The 21,496-nt window shown below is 39.3% G+C and overlaps 1 protein-coding gene across 1 annotated transcript in view; it reads left to right on the top strand.

The window, feature by feature from the left end:
• bnc1 (basonuclin zinc finger protein 1) overlaps nucleotides 1-18,838 on the top strand; it is a 48,525-nt gene extending 29,687 nt beyond the window's left edge. The window contains exons 4-5 of the mRNA XM_061963852.2: nucleotides 12,828-14,863; nucleotides 17,430-18,838. Coding sequence (XP_061819836.2) covers nucleotides 12,828-14,863; nucleotides 17,430-18,228 — 2,835 coding nt within the window. The 3' untranslated portion in view covers nucleotides 18,229-18,838. The remainder of the gene's footprint in view (nucleotides 1-12,827; nucleotides 14,864-17,429) is intronic.
• The last annotated feature ends 2,658 nt before the right edge of the window (nucleotides 18,839-21,496 follow it).

Raw genomic sequence — 21,496 nt, 5'->3', positions numbered from 1 at the left:
AAGCCTGCCGATATTATCGGACATCTCTGGTTAAGACCTTTGTTAGATCTGAATCTGGGTTTAACGTGGTTTGTGGAGCTCCCCCTGGTGTTGTGGTTATGGCGGTCATTTACGTTATGGAAGTAGTTTGACATGTACTTCGGTATCAGGGAGGTGTAGCGAATTTAATAGACTTGGCTCAGTGCAATATGGTTCGCTCGTACCTCATATATAAGGTCACGCTTCTTTTCATTTTGGGTACTGTATGTAAAATGCAAAACATTAAACTTCTTAACTTTTGTGACATTAATAACTTTTTTAAACACTCCAGCTAACCTCTAGCAGGTTAGTCTCCAAAAAATGCAATCCTCAATTTAAAAAATTGAAAAATTTGAAAAAGCGCAACGATGCAGATAAGTGTGACAGTTTGACATTAATGAATGATTATTTTATTCTTAGTAAATTGCAGAAAATCATGCAATTTATTTTTGGCAGTGGTGGTGTGGTCAAGGGTGTGGTTGGGGACGTGTACAGGGCAGTATCCATATGACATCATATGATTTGCAAAAAAGAAGAAAGTTATCTAAAGCATATATACTGTATGTATATACATATATATACTTTGTATAGGTATATGCTTATATATCCATCCGTTTATTTTCTGCTGCTTGTCCCTCTAGGACAGGGGTAGGGAACCTATGGCTCTCGAGCCAGATGTGGCTCTTTTGATGACTGCATCTGGCTCTCAGATTAATCTTAGCTGACATTGCTTAACACAATAAATAATTAATAATTCCGCTGGTAATCACAGTGTTAAAAATAACGTTCAAAATATAAATCATTCTCATGCATTTTAATCATCCATCCGTTTTCTACCGCACCTGTTCAAGAAGTCGCATTAAGGGTAAGAAGTATTTTATTTATTATTGGTTAGTTTCAGAATAACAATGTTATTAAAAAGAATAAGATACTTATTATACTCTAAAAATGTTGGTCGTACTTAAAAATGCACGCATTTAGTTGTATTCAGTGTTAAAAAATACTATATGGCTCTCACGGAAATACATTTTAAAATATTTGGCTTTCATGGCTCTCTCAGCCAAAAAGGTTCCAGACCCTTGGTCTAGGACAGTGGTTCTTAACCTGGGTTTGATCGAACCCTAGGGGTTCGGTGAGCCGGCCTCAGGGGTTCGGCGGAGCCTGCGCCGCGGAGGTCAAGACACACCCAACTCATCGTGTAAATAAAAACTTTTCCCTATCGGCATATTATGGATATCCCCAAATAATGTTACCTCTAATTTTCCATCTGATTTGCAGATGTGTAATTTGTTGTGAGTTCATGTGTTGGTTTTGTTCTTTGAACAAGGGGATGTTCATGCACGGTTCATTTTGTGCACCAGTAAAAAAAACATAACTTTGTCTTGAATTAGAATTTTTTATTTATTTATTTTTTCACTAAAGGGTTCGGTGAATGCGCATAAGACATTTGTGGGGTTCGGTACCTCCAATAAGGTAAAGAACCACTGCTCTAGGATATAAAGATATATCTGTGTGACAAATTGGCATTATTAGTTATTAATATGAATTCATAAAAAATCCAAAACCAGTGAAGTTGGCACGTTGTGTAAATCGTAAATAAAAACAGAATACAATAATTTGCTAATCCTTTTCAACCTATATTCAGTTGAATAGACTGCAAAGACAAGATACTTAATGTTCGAACTGGTAAACATAGTTATTTTTTGCAAATATTAGCTCATTTGGAATTTGATGCCTGTAAAATGTTTTAAAAAAGCTGGCACAAGTGGCAAAAAAGACTGAGAAAGTTGAGGAATGCTCATCAAACACTTATTTGGAACATCCCACCGGTGAACATGCTAATTGGGAACAGGTGGGTGCCATGATTGGGTATCAAAGCAGCTACCATAAAATGCTCAGTCATTCACAAACAAGGATGGGGCGAGGGTCACAACTTTGTGAACAAATGTGTGAGCAAAGTGTTGAAAAGTTTAAGAACAACATTTCTCATCGAGCTATTGCAAGGAATTTAAGGATTTCACCATCTACTGTCCGTAATATCATCAAAATGTTCAGAGAATCTGGAGAAATCACTGCACGTAAGCGACAATGCCCGTGACCTACGATCCCTCAGGCGGTACTGCATCAAAAAGCGACATCCGTGTGTAAAGGATATCACCACATGGGCTCAGGAACACTTGAAACCACTGTCAGTAACTCCAGTTTGTCGCTACATCTGTAAGTACAAGTTAAAACTCTACTATGCAAATCGAAAGCCATTAATCAACAACACCCAGAAACGCCGCCGGCTTTGCTGGGCCCGACCTCATCTTAGATGGACTGATGCAAAGTGTAAAATTGTTTCTGTTGTCTGACAAGTCCACATTTCAAATTGTTTTTGGAAACTGTGGGCGCCGTGTCCTCCGGACCCATGAGGAAAAGAAAACCATCCAGATTGTTATAGTCGCAAAGCTCAAAAGCCAGCATCTGTGATGGTATGGGGGTGTATTAGTTAGTGCCCAAGGCACATCTGTGCTTTCACAGATGTGCCATTAATGCTGAAAGGTACATACAGGTTTTGGAGCAACATATGTTGCCATCCAAGCAACGTCGTCTTTTTCATGGACGCCCCTGCTTATTTCAGCAAGACAATGCCGAGCCACATTCTGCATGTGTTACAACAGTGTGGCTTTGTAGTAAAAGAGTGCGGGTACTAGACTGGCCTGCCTGTAGTCCAGACCTGTCTCCCATTGAAAATGTGTGGCGCATTATGAAGCGTAAAATACCACAACAGAGACCGCAAACTGTTGAACAACTTAAGCTGTACATCAAGCAAGAATGGGAAACATTTCCACTTGAAAAGCTTCAAGAATTGGTCTCATCAGTTCCCAAATGTTTACTGAGTGTTGTTAAAAGGAAAGGCCATGTAACACAGTGGTAAAAATGCCCCTGTGCCAACTTTTTTGCAATGTGTTGCTGCCATTAAATTAAATTAATGATTATTTGCAAAAATAAATTAAGTTTCTCAGTTCCAACATTAAATATTGTGTCTTTGCAGTATATTAATTTGAATATAAGTTGAAAAGGATTTGCAAATCATTGTATTCTGTTTTTATTTACGATTTACACAACGTGCCAACTTCACTGGTTTTGGGTTTTGTAGTTATATTATATTGTTTTGCTTTATTTTTTCTTTTTAGCTGTTTGTTTTGATTCTACAATGTAACAAAGACCATGAAAACCAGGATTTGGAGAATGATGTAAATCCAGATCCATTTTCTTCTCCCACATCAGTAATAATTGTTTTTATTCTACAGATGAACAATATGATAGAAACATTAAATGTGATGACAAATTGTCAAATATTAATTTTAACAGCAGAAGTTTGTATGCGGCAGCACGGTGGAACAGGGTTTAGTGCATCTGCCTCACATTACGAAGGCCCTAGGTTCGATCCTGCGCTTGGGATCTTTCTGTCTGGAGTTTGCATGATCTCCCCGTGACTGCGTGGGTTCCCTCCGGGTACTCCGTTTTTCACCCACCTCCAAAAGACATGCACCTGGGGATAGGTTGATTGGCAACACTAAATTGGCCCTGGTGTGTGAATGTGAGTGTGAATGTTGTCTATCTATCTGTGTTGGCCCTGTGATGAGGTGGCGACTTGTCCAGGGTGTACCCCGCCTTACGGCCAAATGCAGCTGAGATAGGCTCCAGCGACCCCAAACGGGACAAGCGGTAGAAAATGGATGGATGGAAGTTCATATGCAAATTACAACAACATAAAGTACTTTTTAAAACAATTCAACGAACCCTTTTAAGTGATTGCTGTCACAGAAACATGGATTGATGATAAAAAAGGAATAGATTTTGATCTGAAAGGTTATGTATGAACTAAATTATATCAACAGAACCAACAAAAACAGAGGAGGAGTAGCTGTGTATGTGATGAAGAACCTGAACTACCGGTACAAAGTGGTAAAAAAATATGTAATGGCAGAAAATAAGATAAAAAAAAAAAGTATAAAAATAAACTAACTAACATACTGCGAACATGTAGAAAAGTATATTCAATTAAATCAATTATTAGATAGGAACAAAAACAATATGAGAGCAACTTAGGGCATTCTCAATAGCATAATTAAAAATGGCACTAGAGGAATTACCTACAATACTTCTCAGACGGAAACATAAATTATGACAAGATAAAGGAGGTAGTTGAAAGCTTCAATAATTACTTTGTGAATTTTAAACCAAAATTGGAGGGAAAAATACCAGACCCAGTTTCAAATGAGGACTATAATGACACCATCGATAAAAATCCCAACTAAATGTTCCTCATGAAAGTGACACAAGAGGAAATAGTTAAAATCGTGAAAAAATGCAAATTTCGACTTAAATCGATTGTAATGGAATTGATATGGAAACAATAAAAAAGGTTATTGAAGAGATCTCAGGACCATTAATGTATTTTAGTAACCTGTCATTTCAAACAGGCAAATTCCCAAACACAATTAAAATAGCTAAAGTTGCACCAATTTTGTAAGACTCGAGACAAACACCAATTTACAAATTATAGACCTTTTTCTCTACTTCCACAATTTTTTAAAATTATTGAAAAACTGTTCAATAACATATTACAGAGTTTCATACACACACAGAGAACACTCGCTGAGAACCATTTGGATACAGAGCTAATATTTCAACTATGATGGCTTTAATCGAAATTACAGAGGGAATTATCAATGCTAATAGATAGTAAAAAAAATGTGCAGCAGCAGTGTTTATGGATATAACTAAAGCATTTGACACACCTAATCACAATATTTAAATTAAAAAATCAGAACGGTATGACATCGGAGGGTTGGTCTAAGCTACTTGAGCAACAGGATGCAATATGTGAAGCTAGGCCAGTGGTTCTTAACCTTGTTGGAGGTACCGAACCCCACCAGTTTCATATGCGCATTCACCGAACCCTTCTTTAGTGAAAAATAAAATGTTGTTTTTTTTCAAATTCAAGACAAAGTTATATGTTTTTGGTAACACTTTAGTATGGGGAACATATTCTAAGTAACACAGACTTAATTTAGAGTTATTTGGTTAGGGCCAGGGTTAGAGGGTTAGAGGGTTAGGGTTATAATAAGGCCATGCCGAATAATCAATCAATCAATCAATCAATGTTTATTTATATAGCCCTAAATCACAAGTGTCTCAAAGGGCTGCACAAGCCACAACGACATCCTCGGTATAGCCCACATAAGGGCAAGGAAAAACTCACCCCAAGGCATTAATAAGTACTTAATAATGACTAGTTAATAGCCAATATGTTACTAATTTGCATGTTAATAAGCAACTAATTAATGGTGAATATGTTCCCCATACTAAAGTGTTACCATGTTTTTTTACTGGTGCACAAAATGAACCGTGCATGACAGTGACGTGCTGTCAGGGGAGGCAAGTGAGGCAGTGCCTCACCTTGCCACCAGGGGGAATAAAAGCCTTAACCATGAAGATGTTCAAAAACGAAGTAATTAAATAAAATAAGTTTTAATATTTCTCTTTTGGTCTATGCTTTCTATGTGATTTTGGTGTGGTTTCTGTATATTATTCGGGGTGGTATGGCGTAGTGGGTAGAGCGGCCGTGCCAGAAACCTGAGGGTTGCAGGTTCGCTCCCCACCTCTTAACATCCAAATCGCTGCCGTTGTGTCCTTGGGCAGGACACTTCACCCTTGCCCCCGGTGCCGCTCACACTGGTGAATGAATGAATGATAGGTGGTGGCCGGAGGGGCTGTAGGCGCAAACTGGCACACACAACAGCACCACCTAGTGGCACAAGTGCCAATTATCCTGTATGCTTCTATTGCTTTTTGTTCCAGTATATATCTAACTGCATTGTTGATTTTACATGAGTCCTACATATATGTGCACTTCGTGTGTACATTAATGTGGTTTTCTTTTTGTGCTTAGTTTTACAGTAACTTCGTTGTAGAAACTACCAACTACCAAGTTGTTTTGTCTCTAATTCAAAGGACTGTTTCCCTATCTGCCAAACATCCAGGGAGGCCCAAATAATATACAGTTTGTAAAATAAACCAGGGGTGTACAAAGTGAAACCTGGTTTATGGTTTGAGTTTATTTCGAACATGCATACAATTACAACATGATACATCACCAGTTTCTCTTTTCAACATGTTTGAAAAGGAGTAGAAAGAAGCAGACCTTGTTTAATCTTATCCATTTTCCATTACATAGCAATTTTTTGTACTTCTTGTTCTCAATTTATTCACAATATGCTCCATAAATATTAACATAAATAAATACATAATAGTGAAGTAAGTTGTATTTCATATAGTGAGATGAATAAGATTATTAGTAAGTTCAGAATGTTTATCATGGTTCTTCTTCTTTCTACAATTCAAACACTTTGAATTTCAACATTTTCTTGAATTGGATCATATTAGTACATTGTTTGATTTCTTTATTTAATTCCTTCCATAATTTAATCCCACATACAGATATACTAAAGGTCTTAAGTGTTGTACGTGCATACAAATGTTTTAAACTACATTTTTCTTTAAGGTTGTAATTCTCCTCTTTTGTTGAGAAGAATTGTTTTATGTTCTTAGGTAGCAGATTACAGTTTGCTTTATGTATAATTTTTGCTATTTGCAAATGCACTATATCTTGGAATTTCAATATTTCTGGTTCAATAAATAAGTGGTTTGAGTGTTCTCTATAACCAACATTATGTATTATTCTTATTGATCTTTTTGGTCCAATACATACAAGCTTTATTCATTATTGATGTATTTCTTGCCACCGTATGTTGTAGATTTTTATATGAGATTTCCAGTTCATTTGTATCATCAATCATTACACCTAAAAAATTGAGTTCATTTACACTTTGAATGTCTATTCCGTCCATTTGTATTTGTGTTTGACCTTCTCTTCTACTGTTACTGAGTATCAGTATTTTAGTTTTACTGATGTTTAAGGATAGTCTGTTTTTGTCAAACCATCTTTTTAATTTGTTCATTTCATCTCTTATTATTTGTACTAGCTTCTGTGTGTTCTCTCCTGAACAAAACACTGTTGTATTGTCCGCAAATAATACTAAATTTAACTCATTTCTAACTTATCCAATATCATTTATATAAAGATTGAACAATTTTGGTCCTAGTATTGATCCCTGGGGTCCACTACAGGATATATTTAGTGTTGTAGGCGTGTGTGCGCCTAGCTCAGTGGTTCTTAACCTGGGTTCGATCGAACCCTAGGGGTTCGGTGAGTCGGGCTCAGGGGTTCGGCGGAGGTCAAGACACACCCATCGTGTAAATAAAAACTTCTCCCTATCTGCGTATTACGGATACGACAACAGCAGAAGTCAGACTGATTTGCAGGTGTGTAATTTGTTGTGAGTTTATGCACTGTGTTGGTTTTGTTCTTTGAACAAGGTGATGTTCATGCACCATTGACGTGCAGTGAGGTTTGAGGTTGGGGAAGCACTGACCCACTAGTCAGATTTACAAACATACAGTATGATGCTAAGTCACTGACTCACAAGTCAGATTTACAAACATGACAGTATGATACAATGGCACTGGCTCAAAAACACAAAAACACACGGTATGATGCTAGAATAAAACATTTCAACACACTTAACACACAATTAATACAGCACTGCAAAGCAGACACTAGACCAGGGGTCCCTAAACTTTTTGACTAGGGGGCCGCATTGGGTTAAAAAAAATTGGCCTGGGGCCAGGCTGTGTGTGTGTGTGTGTGTGTGTGTGTGTGTGTGTGTGTGTGTGTGTGTGTGTGTGTGTGTGTGTGTGTGTGTGTGTATTCGGGCTGTGAATCTTTGGGTGTCCCACGATACGATTCAATATCCATCCATCCATCCATTTCCTACCGCTTATTCCCTTTTGGGGTCGCGGGGGGCTCTGGAGCCTATCTCAGCTACAATCGGGCGGAAGGCGGGGTACACCCTGGACAAGTCGCCACCTCATCGCAGACGATTCAATATCGATTTTTTTTTTTTTTTTTTTTTTTTTCAATTCAACACGATTCTTGAATAAAAACGATTTTTTTTTTCCCGATTGCAAACGATTCTCTATTCATTCAATACATAGGATTTCAGCAGGATCTACCCCAGTCTGCTGACATGCAAGCAGAGTAGTAGATTTTTGTAAAAATCTTTTATAATTGTAAAGGACAATGATTTATCAACTGAGTGCAATAACGTACATTTGTTTTAACTATTAAATTAACCAAAAATATGACTTATTTTATCTTTGTGAAAATATTGGACACAGTGTGTTGTCAAGCTTATGAGATGCGATGCAAGTGTAAGCCACTGTGACACGATTGTTCTTTTTTTTTATTTTTTATAAATGTCTAATGATAATGTCAATGAAGGATTTTTAATCACTGCTATGTTGAAATTGTAACTAATATTGATACTGTTGTTGATAATATTCATTTTTGTTTCACTACTTTTGGTTTGTTCTGTGTCGTGTTTGTGTCTCCTCTCAATTGCTCTGTTTATTGCTGTTCTGAGTGTTGCTGAGTCGGGTTTGGTTTTGGAATTGGATTGCATTGTTATGGTATTGCTGTATATTGTTTTGTTGGATTGATTAATTTAAAAAAATAAATAAATAAATAAAAATACAATTTTTGAATTAATTTTTTTTTTTTTTAAAGAGCAGCACGGTGAAAAAGGGGTTAAGTGCATCTGCCTCACAATACGAAGGACCTGAGTGGTCCTGAGTTCAATCCCGGGCTCGGGATCTTTCTGTGTGGAGTTTGCATGTTCTCCCCATGACTGTGGAGGTTCTCTCCGGGTACTCTGGCTTCCTCCCACCTCCAAAGACATGCACCTGGGGATAAGTTGATTGGCAACACTACATTGGCCCTAGTGTGTGAATGTGAGTGTGAATGTTGTCTGTCTATCTGTGTTGGCCCTGTGATGAGGTGGCGACTTGTCCAGGGTGTACCCCGCCTTCCACCCGATTGTAGCTGAGATAGGCTCCAACGACCCCCCCGCGACCCCAAAAGGGACAAGCGGTAGAAAATGGATGTATTTTTAATTAATGAGAATCGATTCTGAATCGCACAACGTGAGAATCGCGATTCGAATTCGAATTGATATTTTCCCACACCCCTAATATATACACATTTATATATACATATACATATATATATATATAATGTATATATATATACATACATATATATATACATATATATACAAATATATGTATATATATATATATATGTATATATATATATATATATATATATATATGTGTGTGTGTATATCAGTGAAGTGCAGTCAGGGGAGGCAGGTGAGGCGGGCCTCACGTGCCATCATGGAAAGAAAAAAAACGTAAAAAGAAAAAGAAAAAATTTAATTGTTATATGTATCCAGTGATTATACTATAAAGTTATTTTCCATTTAACTTCACCAGTTTTAGATTATTTTTATTCAAAATCGCTGAATTTTCACATTTGCCGTTCAAATACTGAGAAGAGACTTGCGGTGAGTCATCAGCCAGTTGAGCCTCACCATGGATTGCGCAATGACTCGGCTAACTGCTGGCCTGCTGTGCAGTGAGACCTTATTGCTATATGAATTATATTATACATTTCTTTAGTTTAGCTAGCTGTGGTATATAATGTACAGTGTATTTTGTCAACAACTGTATGTGTGTAACGTATTTCTTGTGCTGAGCAATCATAAAACGGCTGCAAAAGACGCACTGTGTGAGGCTCGCAGTAATCCCGCCTCCTGGTGGTAGAGTGCGGTAGTGATCCCAGAGATCATTCATGCGACGACTCGGCTGCCGAAGAAGTGACAACAAGCAGCAACAGTTAGCAGTGATCGTTTATTTTTTCCTCTTGCCTGGACTTTTAACATGGAGGATTACATATCTAAAATAAAGCGGTTTCTAAACTGGACTTTCAATCAAAGCAGGAGGTAATAATTAAAGGAACATCTCCATCGAGACAGAGAGACTTTTAAAACTGAAGAAAGATAAGGAAGACTTCTATGAACAAGTTATCGATGCTTTTGTTCAAAAAGAGCTGCGCATGGACTTCATTTATAAGTAAAGGAAAGACCATAATAACGTTTTTTTAATTAAATGTGCTTTTTTGTGTGCTACAGTTTGTATGTGTAAAGTTAAAGTTAAGTTAAAGTACCAATGATTGTCACACACACTAGGTGTGGTGAAATTTGTCCTCTGCATTTGACCCATCCCCTTGATCACCCCCTGGGAGGTGAGGGGAGCAGTGGGCAGCAACGGCGCCGCGCCCGGGAATCATTTTTGGTGATTTAACCCCCAATTCCAACCCTTGATGCTGAGTGCCAAGCAGGGAAGAATGCTGGTATGAGCTTTTAAACATAACCCGTTAACTGCTGCCAATCAAAAGGTGAATAAGATACTCTTTAGGGTTCATATGTTTGTAAATCTGACTGTGATGAAGTCAGTGCCTCACCAGCCATGAACCTCACCGCACGTCACTGATGATGTCACGTTATCGATGGGAAAATGCATTTTTAAACAACATGATTTGCCTGAGCGGCTAGGAGACCCCGAGAGTAACAAGCGGTAGAAAATAGATTAGAAAGGACAAATAAAATACAAAAACTTGAGATATCCCGCGGGCCGGATTTTGGACGCTAGCAGGCCGTATTCGGCCCACGGGCCGTAGTTTGGGGACCACTGAGCTAAACTTCACCGCTGCCGGGTATATATAAGACCAAAGAAAACAATCTGAAGTCGTCTTTATTTTTTACAAACCCTGTTTCCATATGAGTTGGGAAATTGTGTTAGATGTAAATATAAACGGAATACAATGATTTGCAAATCATTTTTCAACCCATATTCAGTTGAATATCCTACAAAGACAACATATTAGATGTTCAAACTGATAAACTTTTTTTTTTTTTTGCAAATAATCATTAACTTTAGAATTTGATGCCAGCAACACGTGACAAAGAAGTTGGGAAAGGTGGCAATAAATACTGATAAAGTTGAGGAATGCTCATCAAACACTTATTTGGAACATCCCACAGGTGAACAGGCAAATTGGGAACAGGTGGGTGCCATGATTGGGTATAAAAGTCGATTCCATGAAATGCTCAGTCATTCACAAACAAGGATGGGGCGAGGGTCACCACTTTGTCAACAAATGCGTGAGCAAATTGTTGAACAGTTTAAGAAAAACCTTTCTCAACCAGCTATTGCAAGGAATTTAGGGATTTCACCATCTACGATCCGTAATATCATCACAGGGTTCAGAGAATCTGGAGAAATCACTGCACGTAAGCAGCTAAGCCCGTGACCTTCGATCCCTCAGGCTGTACTGCATCAACAAGCGACATCAGTGTGTAAAGGATATCACCACATGGGCTCAGGAACACTTCAGAAACCCACTGTCAGTAACTACAGTTGGTCGCTACATCTGTAAGTGCAAGTTAAAACTCTCCTATGCGAGGCAAAAATCGTTTATCAACAACACCCAGAAAAGTCGTCGGCTTCGCTGGGCCTGAGCTCATCTAAGATGGATTGATACAAAGTGGAAAAGTGTTCTGTGGTCTGACAAGTCCACATTTCAAATTGTTTTTGGAAACTGTGGACGTCGTGTCCTCCGGACCAAAGAGGAAAAGAACCATCCGGATTGTTAAAGGCACAAAGTTGAAAAGCCAGCATCTGTGATGGTATGGGGGTGTATTAGTGCCCAAGACATGGGTAACTTACACATCTATGAAGGCGCCATTAATGCTGAAAGGTGCATACAGGTTTTGGAGCAACATATGTTGCCATCCAAACAACGTTACCACGGACGCCCCTGCTTATTTCAGCAAGACAATGCCAAGCCACGTGTTACATCAACGTGGCTTCATAGTAAAAGAGTGCGGGTACTAGACTGGCCTGTCTGTAGTCCAGACCTGTCTCCTATTGAAAATGTGTAGCACATTATGAAGCCTAAAACACCACAACGGAGACCCCCGGACTGTTGAACAACTTAAGCTGTACATCAAGCAAGAATGGGAAAGAATTCCACCTGAGAAGCTTAAAAAATGTGTCTTCTCAGTTCCCAAACTGAGTGTTGTTAAAAGGAAAGGCCATGTAACACAGTGGTGAACATGCCCTTTCCCAACTACTTTGGCACGTGTTGCAGCCATGAAATCCTAAGTTAATTATTATTTGCAAAAAAAAAAAATTAAGTTAATGAGTTTGAACATTAAATATCTTGTCTTTGTAGTGCATTCAATTGAATATGGGTTGAAAATGATTTGCAAATCATTGTATTCCGTTTATATTTACATCTAACACAATTTCCCAACTCATATGGAAACGGGGTTTGTAGATCTTAGTAAATCAAGCCCCAAGTGTTATAACAGTAGACTTTTACAACAGAATAGTTTTTTCAAGCTCTTGCTTCTCCTGTCACTATTGCTATTCATGACTCCTGCTTGCCTAACACTGGACTTCACTGTATTTGTTTACCGAGTAGACACGTGACATAAACACTTCCTATTCCACACTTAATGTGTACTGTGTTGGAAATCAGCACATCTTTGTACTGAACTGAGGGTTCTGTACCATAAAATGGGATTAAGAATATGTGTACTGTTACACATGTCTTTCATCTGATTCCTTTATTTAACACAGTGCATCTTCTAGCCTTATTAAATGTGTATTAGTGACCCAAAATACAAGACTACAGTAATGTTGAAATTGTGTCTTTCTCCCCTCTTCCTCCGTTCCATCCCTCTACTCCACCTGGTTGTTTTTCCCATTCCCCACTGATCTGTCAATAGGATGTGGCGGGGAAAGTGTTGGATCGTTGGGCCATCATGACATTTGAGGAGGAGATTGCTACCTTGCAGCAGTTCCTGCGGTTTGGTGAAACAAAGTCCATAGTGGAGCTCATGGCTCTGCAAGACAAGGAGGGACAATCAGTGTTAGTTCCCAGCACTCGCACCAACTCAGATATCCGGACTTTCATTGAGCGTAACACCCCTTGCACGGCCGCCAACTTGTCTCCAAACAAAACAGAGAAGCTGAGCAGCAGCAGCATGCACCACTTTGAGAACTTCATAAACAGCATGGCCTTCATGCTGCCTTTCCAGCTGTTAGGCTCTGTTCCAGCTCCAATACTTGGCTCACGCCCGCAGCTTCACCAACAACACCGACAGTCTTTTCGAAGGTTGGTCCAGCCTCAGAGCGAGAGGCAAGATCATCAAAAGCCAGACTGTGCACTAACGGAGAACCACCTTCATATTCCCCTTCCTACGGAAAATAGCCATGTATGTTCCAGATCTGTGATATTCCCTGAGGATTTGGACCAAGGTGGAGACAAACCACTGGACAGTCTTTCATCTACTACAAAGATTGAGGCAGAAGATTTCTCTAACAGTGACAACTACTCTGATGGACCCCTTACACCTTGCACACCCTCCATGAGCTCTGATGTGACACAAATGTCCCCTGAGGTGACGCAGCGCAACGGGAACAGTGGGGGTGTGAACTCTGTAGGAAATGGGGTTGTAGGATCTCTAAAAAAGGGACGTGTGTATTGCAATGCCTGTGAGAAGACCTTCTACGACAAAGGCACGTTGAAAATCCATTACAATGCAGTGCACTTAAAGATTAAGCACAAGTGTACAATAGAAGGATGTAACATGGTGTTCAGCTCACTGCGCAGTCGCAACCGCCACAGTGCAAACCCTAACCCACGACTTCACATGCCCATGAATCGTAACAACAGGGACAAAGACTTACGAGGCAACTTGTCTGCCGATGAGGGCTCTCCAAGGGAGAGCAAGCCCGAATATGGCTCACCCATCCCGATCTGTTCTGCTGAAAGTCACAAGTCGGTTCCAAGCTACATGGTCAGTCAAGTGGACACATGCCCTAAGATTCACACCAGCTCATTCCCCAGCATAGGCCAGGGTGGCATTCTCTTCCCCAATTTGAAGACAGTACAGCCAGTCCTGCCTTTCTATCGTAGCCTTGTCACACCAGCAGAGCTGGCCAACACCCCAGGCACTCTCCCGTCACTCCCTCTCCTGCCGTCTTCTGTGTCTGTCAAACCTACCACTCTTCCTGACATCTGCAACGCCGAACCAATACCAAAGAAAAAGTCTCGAAAGTCAAGCATGCCAATAAAGATAGAGAAGGAGATGATGGAGCGAGATGAGCAGATGGATAAGGGTGGTAACGTTGAGGAGAACTTTCCTTTACTAAACAGAGGTAAGGAAGAATGTGATGGTCACCAAGCAGAAGGACAAATGTACTTTGATGAGCACAAAGGGAATAGGGTGTATTTTGGGGATGAGGGAGAAAGGCAAAGTCGAAGGCCTATGTTGGAGCAGAACATAGAGATGACAAAGGAAGATATTGAGGAGGACACAAGAGGACAAATAGTGGAAGAGTGCAACAACAGCTCAATGTCCCCTTTCAAAACTAGGTTTAACAAGACTCTCCGAGGCAATCAGGAACTCAACCCTAGTGAGGAAAGTAATGGCAGAGAGTTTAAGAACTCCTTACCTGAAGACGACTATAGTCCAGAGCTCAAGTGGAGTGAGCACAGGCTGACAAATGGGAGTGCTCTGCCAATCTCAGTCCACCACAAGGGTGGATCTAAAGACTCTTTAGATAACCACTGTGACTCGGGTTTGTCTGACCTTGAGCCAAATGCTGACCAACTTCACCACTGTGAAATCTGCGCTATGGCCTTTAATAACCCCCAGAGTGTCAAGATGCATTACCAAAATGTGCACCTCAAGGAGATGCACGTGTGCACACTGGATGGTTGCACTGCAACCTTCACCTCACGCCGGAGCAGAGACAGGTGAGACCATTTCAAGGTTTTGCAGAATAATTTAAATAAATAAATAATTTGTGAATTAGCCTTTAGTTAGGTAATTATGATTATAATTAAACACATGACAAATGTTTTATGCAACTGAAAATATTTCATAACTAAATAGAAAAATATCAAACAATGTAACAGCATGAAAATAATAAAACAGTTCCACAAAACTGTAGTTTTTAGTAGTACAGACGAACAAATGTAGAAAAAAATCCAAATTAAATTTTAATATCATCGGCTGCCACAGTGCTGACTCTTGGCTCTCTCCGGCAGAACAGGAAGGGGAGGACGCAAGTGTGACTGAGTGAGCTGCAGAGAGAGAGAAAGGCGTGCTGTTGGCACAGATAGGGGAAATACAAACTCTGAAGAAAATCTATTCATTTGTTGGAAATATATTGTTAAAAACTGCAACAAAAGTATTGATCAATTTAGTATGAATTTGATACCAATATTCACATTGGTATTGATACTATCGAAATTTGGATTGATACGCCCACTTCTACAATTTAGCGTGTCTGTCTTCATGCAGTATTTATACAGATTATATATGCTGATTGCCAGAACCCACAATACTGCGCCCGAATTGTCAACTCTCAAACCTGAAACTGTTTGATACGGCTGTTTTTGTGTCTAAATTTCCATGTTTGGAAGGTACGTGAATATTGGCAGTAACGTATAAACAGTTGTAAGAAGGAGGCAATTGCGCTGCAACGACAGATGATGGAGAAGAAATATTTCGTGCATGTGAACATATTTGGATTGGCAGAAATAAAAAAATATTAGACACAACGTCTTCAGCAATGCCATGTTATAGCTGCTGGATGACTTAAAAGGCTAATTTGTAGCCAGAAGACACCAAAACAAATTAAATGAATTTGTTTTGGTGTCTGCTGGTGTTTTAATAAACTTTTCTTATGGCTTTAATTTTTTTGTACAGGGAATATTTTTTTAATATACATCCTATATAAAAAAAATTATTGCAACATGCAATTTTTTACAAGTGCATCATTTTAGCGCACCATTGCAGTTATTGCTGGTGCTTTTTGACACAACACCAGCATCTCCCAGAGTGAGAGTGCTAAAAATTGTCTCTGTTGTCCAGATCGCGCTTCTATATTGTCTAGATAAGGTGACACACATTATAGTTGTGTGTTGCATGTTCCACAACATAACAAACTACTACATTTTGGAGCAACTGGTAGTATGTGCAAAATCCTCGCATTCAGTCTTAAAAGATCACCCACTAATAGTACCTGCAATTTTATAGTTTGCACACACAATTTAGCACTTGTTATTTATATCTTAGTCGAATAGATCCTCATACTTTGTTTCAGTTAGCATTCACACATGTATTTCTGTCGGCAGACAAAATAATGCATGAAGTCACATCTCGATTGGACCATGTATTTGACGTGTAGACTGTGTGATGAAAAACACGCATCCAAAACCACATGACCTCTTCTGGGTCACATACACTCGTAGGACTTTTGTTTCTATAGTGGAAGTTTTACTAGCTGAGATTTTAGAAATAAAAAAAAATAAAAAAAAATTCAAATCGGTCCCGAAGTTCTTCCGTTTTACACACTGACGGAGATGTGCTGCAAATGTATAATATTATCAACTGTAATGAGAAAAACAACCTTTGTATGTTTAATTACTCTGTAATTACAGTGTTGGGTTTTACCTTCGCCTGGTTTTGCTCGCAGTTGGTGACATTATATATATTGTTTTGGTGTGTTGGTGCAGTTGGTGTTCACACTTGGTTAACTCAGCACTAGAGTTCCTTTGTGAGTGGCTTGTTTGATTTTTTACATCTTTACAAAATGTATATCCTCTTCGGAAAGAATAATTGGGTATAATTGCACCATAAAAACAAAAACCCTACAGTGTATGTGACCCATAAACCGCGATGTTGTTTTGAATGCATAAGTCGCAAGTTAAATATATGTGATACAATAAAGGTGCAACCTCTAGCATATACCTAATTGAGCCCATCCATCCATCCATTTTTTTACCACTTATTCCCTGAGGGTCGCGGGGGGCGCTGGAGCCTATCTCAGCTACCTAATTGAGCAATATTTCCAATTGTCAACAAAAATCTTTAGTAGGGCTGTCCCGATCTGATATTAATATAAAAGTCTGACATCAGCAAAAAATCAGATTATATCAGTTTGCATCTAAAATCTCTGACATAAGCTTTTATACACGCAGTCCTGCAAATTTTGGAAAGCTGTTCCGAAACTCCTACACTGTCTTCGTCTCCACAGATTTGTTGTGCATGCACAAACTGACGGATGTTCCAGTGGATGCTTTCCATACTTAGATTCTGCGTGCATGATTTGGTTTCAATAAACCACTTTCTTGAGGAGTAGCCATGTTTTTATGTTCAGAACCGATTTCATCAACGAGGACCCCAAAAAACTTTGATAAGCACTGATCTTGTCAACATATCTCATCAATTAATCTTGGTAATACACGTTTTCAACTGTAAGGAGACTTTGTGGGCATGATAACATTCCATGAACTAAATTTTTTTTCTCCGCAGACATAGTGCCAATTTGAATCTTCACCAGAAGCTGATGACCAAAGATCCCGTCTACGTCAGCAACAACCTCTACCCGACATCATTCCACAGCAGAGAGAGCAACTCTGATGCGAGTCTAGACGACTGCCAGGACCAGTGTGACAGGAATCTCCCCTCTGTGATCTGCAGGGGGAAAAATCGCATGGGCTTGGTCTACCCCATGAGCAAAACGCCCACAGCACAAGAAAGCAGTGATACATCTCCCAAAGGAGACACACAGGGATTAAGAGAGGGTGGCGATGGGACAGTGCTGGACCTGAGCACCTCCTCCTCCTCTGCCCCGCCTCATTGCAGCAGCAGTGCTCCATCCTACTGGGACTCGGATGGAGTTGCTAGTGAGGACGAAGAGGCGGTTGAAGAGGATGCAGAGGCACTCCCTATGGAGGACAGTGATCTCTCATCCCATCACAGCTCTGATGGGATCAGTGTAGAGAGGCCTGTGGGGGAGCAACCATCACGTGGGGGAGAGAAGAGCACAGTTTTTGGTGGGGAAGTACAGATGGGGCTCCAGGGAGGGAGGAGTGCGTCTCCAATAACCTGCCAAATGTGCCAAAAGGTCTACAGCAACAAGGGGACATTCAGGGCCCACTACAAGACAGTCCATCTCAGGTTGCTTCACAAATGTAAAGTCCCCGGGTGCGACACTACATTTTCTTCAGTACGAAGCAGAAACAGGCATAGTCAGAACCCCAACCTCCACCGGAACCTGCTTGTTAGTGCCGGGGCCACAGCGGACCAGCAACAGGCAGATTTCATTTAGTCTACATTTAGAGCACCTAAATGAGCACTTTTTCAATTCCATATTTGAGTCAAGAGTACAAGTACAATCATCAGTGTACAAAGAAGTGAAAGAGACACGTGTCAGTGAATGAACTGCAAATATAGATGTTGGACTGTCTTGTATTTGCTTTGCCTTATGCTTCACATATTTCGATTCAAATTGTCCATCCTTTGTTGTTGTCGTGGTTTTAATGTTCCAAAGGTGTGACTAATCAATCAAGACCAATCTGTGAAGAAACTTGAATGTGTGTCATGTGCTTATTAATTTTGTCCACATCCAATGTTGCTCTGTTCTGTGCTTAGCTTGACTAGTAACTTAAGAACTTGTAAGATGTTTTGTGATCTAGATTGTTCTTTGTGTTTGCTTTCCTAATTGATACATCTTGCAAATGTTCACCAAAGACGTTGAGACTACTTGGAGAGGATAAAGACCTCATCATATGAGCAGTGTTGCCAACTCAGCAACATTGTCACGCGATAATGCAAATTTTGGTTTGGGTCTGATACCAAATAAAGAGGGACAGTATTGCCGATAACCATATTGTTTGTTGATCATGATGACATTACGAATACAAAACAGGACAACACTTTTAGGCAAACAAAAAAAGTATTTATCTTTCTTTTTATAGTTGTATTTTATTATTTATAAACAATGTAACAATAACAAAAATGACAACTATCGACTTTTATTAAATATAATTGTTCGGAGCAAAATAAAGTCAACAGTGCAAAATATGTCAAGAAAAGCTTAATTTTGCAAAGCCCTGCTGCAACCTATTCCCTGACTTTAGAAACAATGAATGACAATGTATTTACAATATATAAATACAGTGTTTACCATACACACAATTTGTAGTGCCACATTCAGATTTGCAGCTACAATCACATTTTATATATTTTAAAAGGACTATCTGTTGAAGCTCCATACAATAGGTGGCAATATGCATTGTAACACATTCTCAAGGTGTCATATGCACCTGCTCTGCCAGAGAATTAAAAGACATAGCGGGAGACATCAATGTTCTTTTTTTTTTTTTTTTTCTGTATAACATTTACAAATTTTTGACTTTGTTATTGTATTTAGCGAATATTTAGATCCCTCCAGATCACAGGTGTCACACTCAAGGCCCGGGGGCCAAATGTGGCCTGCCACATCTTTTTATTTGGCCCACCAAAGGCTGGAAATAATGTGCATCAAAGTATTTTGTGGGTAAATATATTTGTTCTTTTAATTTTGATGGAAAGAAATCACTGCATATTAGATTTGATTTGATTCTGATTCTTTGGGTGAAAATGTCATCCAGTAGCGATTCTCGATTAAACACGATTCTCATATCATATTATTTGGTATATAAATTACAAGACAGCATTTTTAAAACAGGTTACTGGTCGAAAAAACTTCTCTTTGATGCTGACGTACAACTTTTATGCACAGTGCTTGCTTAAAAAAAAAGTATTTTTAACAATGTATTTTTAATATTATATTTACAAAAACCATATAATCTTAATCTAACAAAAGAAAATAGAGCAACTCCAACCAAATCCCAGTTTTACAATACCGTGCATTGAATTTTACAAAGCTAATGAGAAAAACAAAACAAAAACTTGAAGAACACAATACCAAATGAAGAAAAAACGCAAATGTATACATGCAACCGTATCAATAATAATAATAACATTAATTATATAGTTATTTCATGTTTTCAATCCAAAATGTGATTATTTAAAAAAAAAAATGTTGGCAAATAAATATATCGAATCGTTACACCGCCTATACACACACACACACACACACACACACACACACACACACACACACACACACACACACACACACACACATCTACAAACCCCGTTTCCATATGAGTTGGGAAATTGTGCTAGATGTAAATATAAACGGAATACAATGATTTGCAAATCCTTTTCAACCCATATTCATTTGAATGCACTACAAAGACAAGATATTTGATATTCAAACTCATAAACTTTTTTTTTTTTTGCAAATAATAATTAACTTAGAATTTCATGGCTGCAACACGTGCCAAAGTAGTTGGGAAAGGGCATGTTCACCACTGTGTTACATGGCCTTTCCTTTTAACAACACTCAGTAAACGTTTGAGAACTGAGGAGACACATTTTTTAAGCTTCTCAGGTGGAATTCTTTCCCATTCTTGCTTGATGTACAGCTTAAGTTGTTCAACAGTCCGGGGGTCTCCGTTGTGGTATTTTAGGCTTCATAATGCGCCACACATTTTCAATAGGAGACAGGTCTGGACTACAGACAGGCCAGTCTAGTACCCGCACTCTTTTACTATGAAGCCACATTGATGTAACACGTGGCTTGGCATTGTCTTGCTGAAATAAGCAGGGGCGTCCATGGTAACGTTGCTTGGATGGCAACATATGTTGCTCCAAAATCTGTATGTACCTTTCAGCATTAATGGCGCCTTCACAGATGTGTAAGTTACCCATGTCTTGGGCACTAATACACCACCATACCATCACAGATGCTGGCTTTTCAACTTTGCGCCTATAACAATCCGGATGGTTCTTTTCCTCTTTGGTCCGGAGGACACGACGTCCACAGTTTCCAAAAACAAATTGAATTGTGGACTCGTCAGACCACAGAACACTTTTCCACTTTGTATCAGTCCATCTTAGATGAGCTCATGCCCAGCGAAGCCGACGGCGTTTCTGGGTGTTGTTGATAAACGGTTTTCGCCTTGCATAGGAGAGTTTTAACTTGCACTTACAGATGTAGTGACCAACTGTAGTTACTGACAGTGGGTTTCTGAAGTGTTCCTGAGCCCATGTGGTGATATCCTTTACACACTGATGTCGCTTGTTGATGCAGTACAGCCTGAGGGATCAAAGGTCACGGGCTTAGCTGCTTACGTGCAGTGATTTCTCCAGATTCTCTGAACCCTTTGATGATATTACGGACCGTAGATGGTGAAATCCCTAAATTCCTTGCAATAGCTGGTTGAGAAAGGTTTTTCTTAAACTGTTCAACAATTTGCTCACGCATTTGTTGACAAAGTGGTGACCCTCGCCCCATCCTTATTTGTGAATGACTGAGCATTTCATGGAATCTACCTTTATACCCAATCATGGCACCCACCTGTTCCCAATTTGTCTGTTCACCTGTGGGATGTTCCAAATAAGTGTTTGATGAGCATTCCTCACCTTTATCAGTATTTATTGCCACCTTTCCCAACTTCTTTGTCACATGTTGCTGGCATCAAATT

This window comes from Nerophis lumbriciformis, linkage group LG06, assembly GCF_033978685.3.
Source record: "Nerophis lumbriciformis linkage group LG06, RoL_Nlum_v2.1, whole genome shotgun sequence".
NCBI lineage: Eukaryota > Metazoa > Chordata > Actinopteri > Syngnathiformes > Syngnathidae > Nerophis > Nerophis lumbriciformis.
This window is presented reverse-complemented; position numbering and strand designations above follow the sequence as displayed.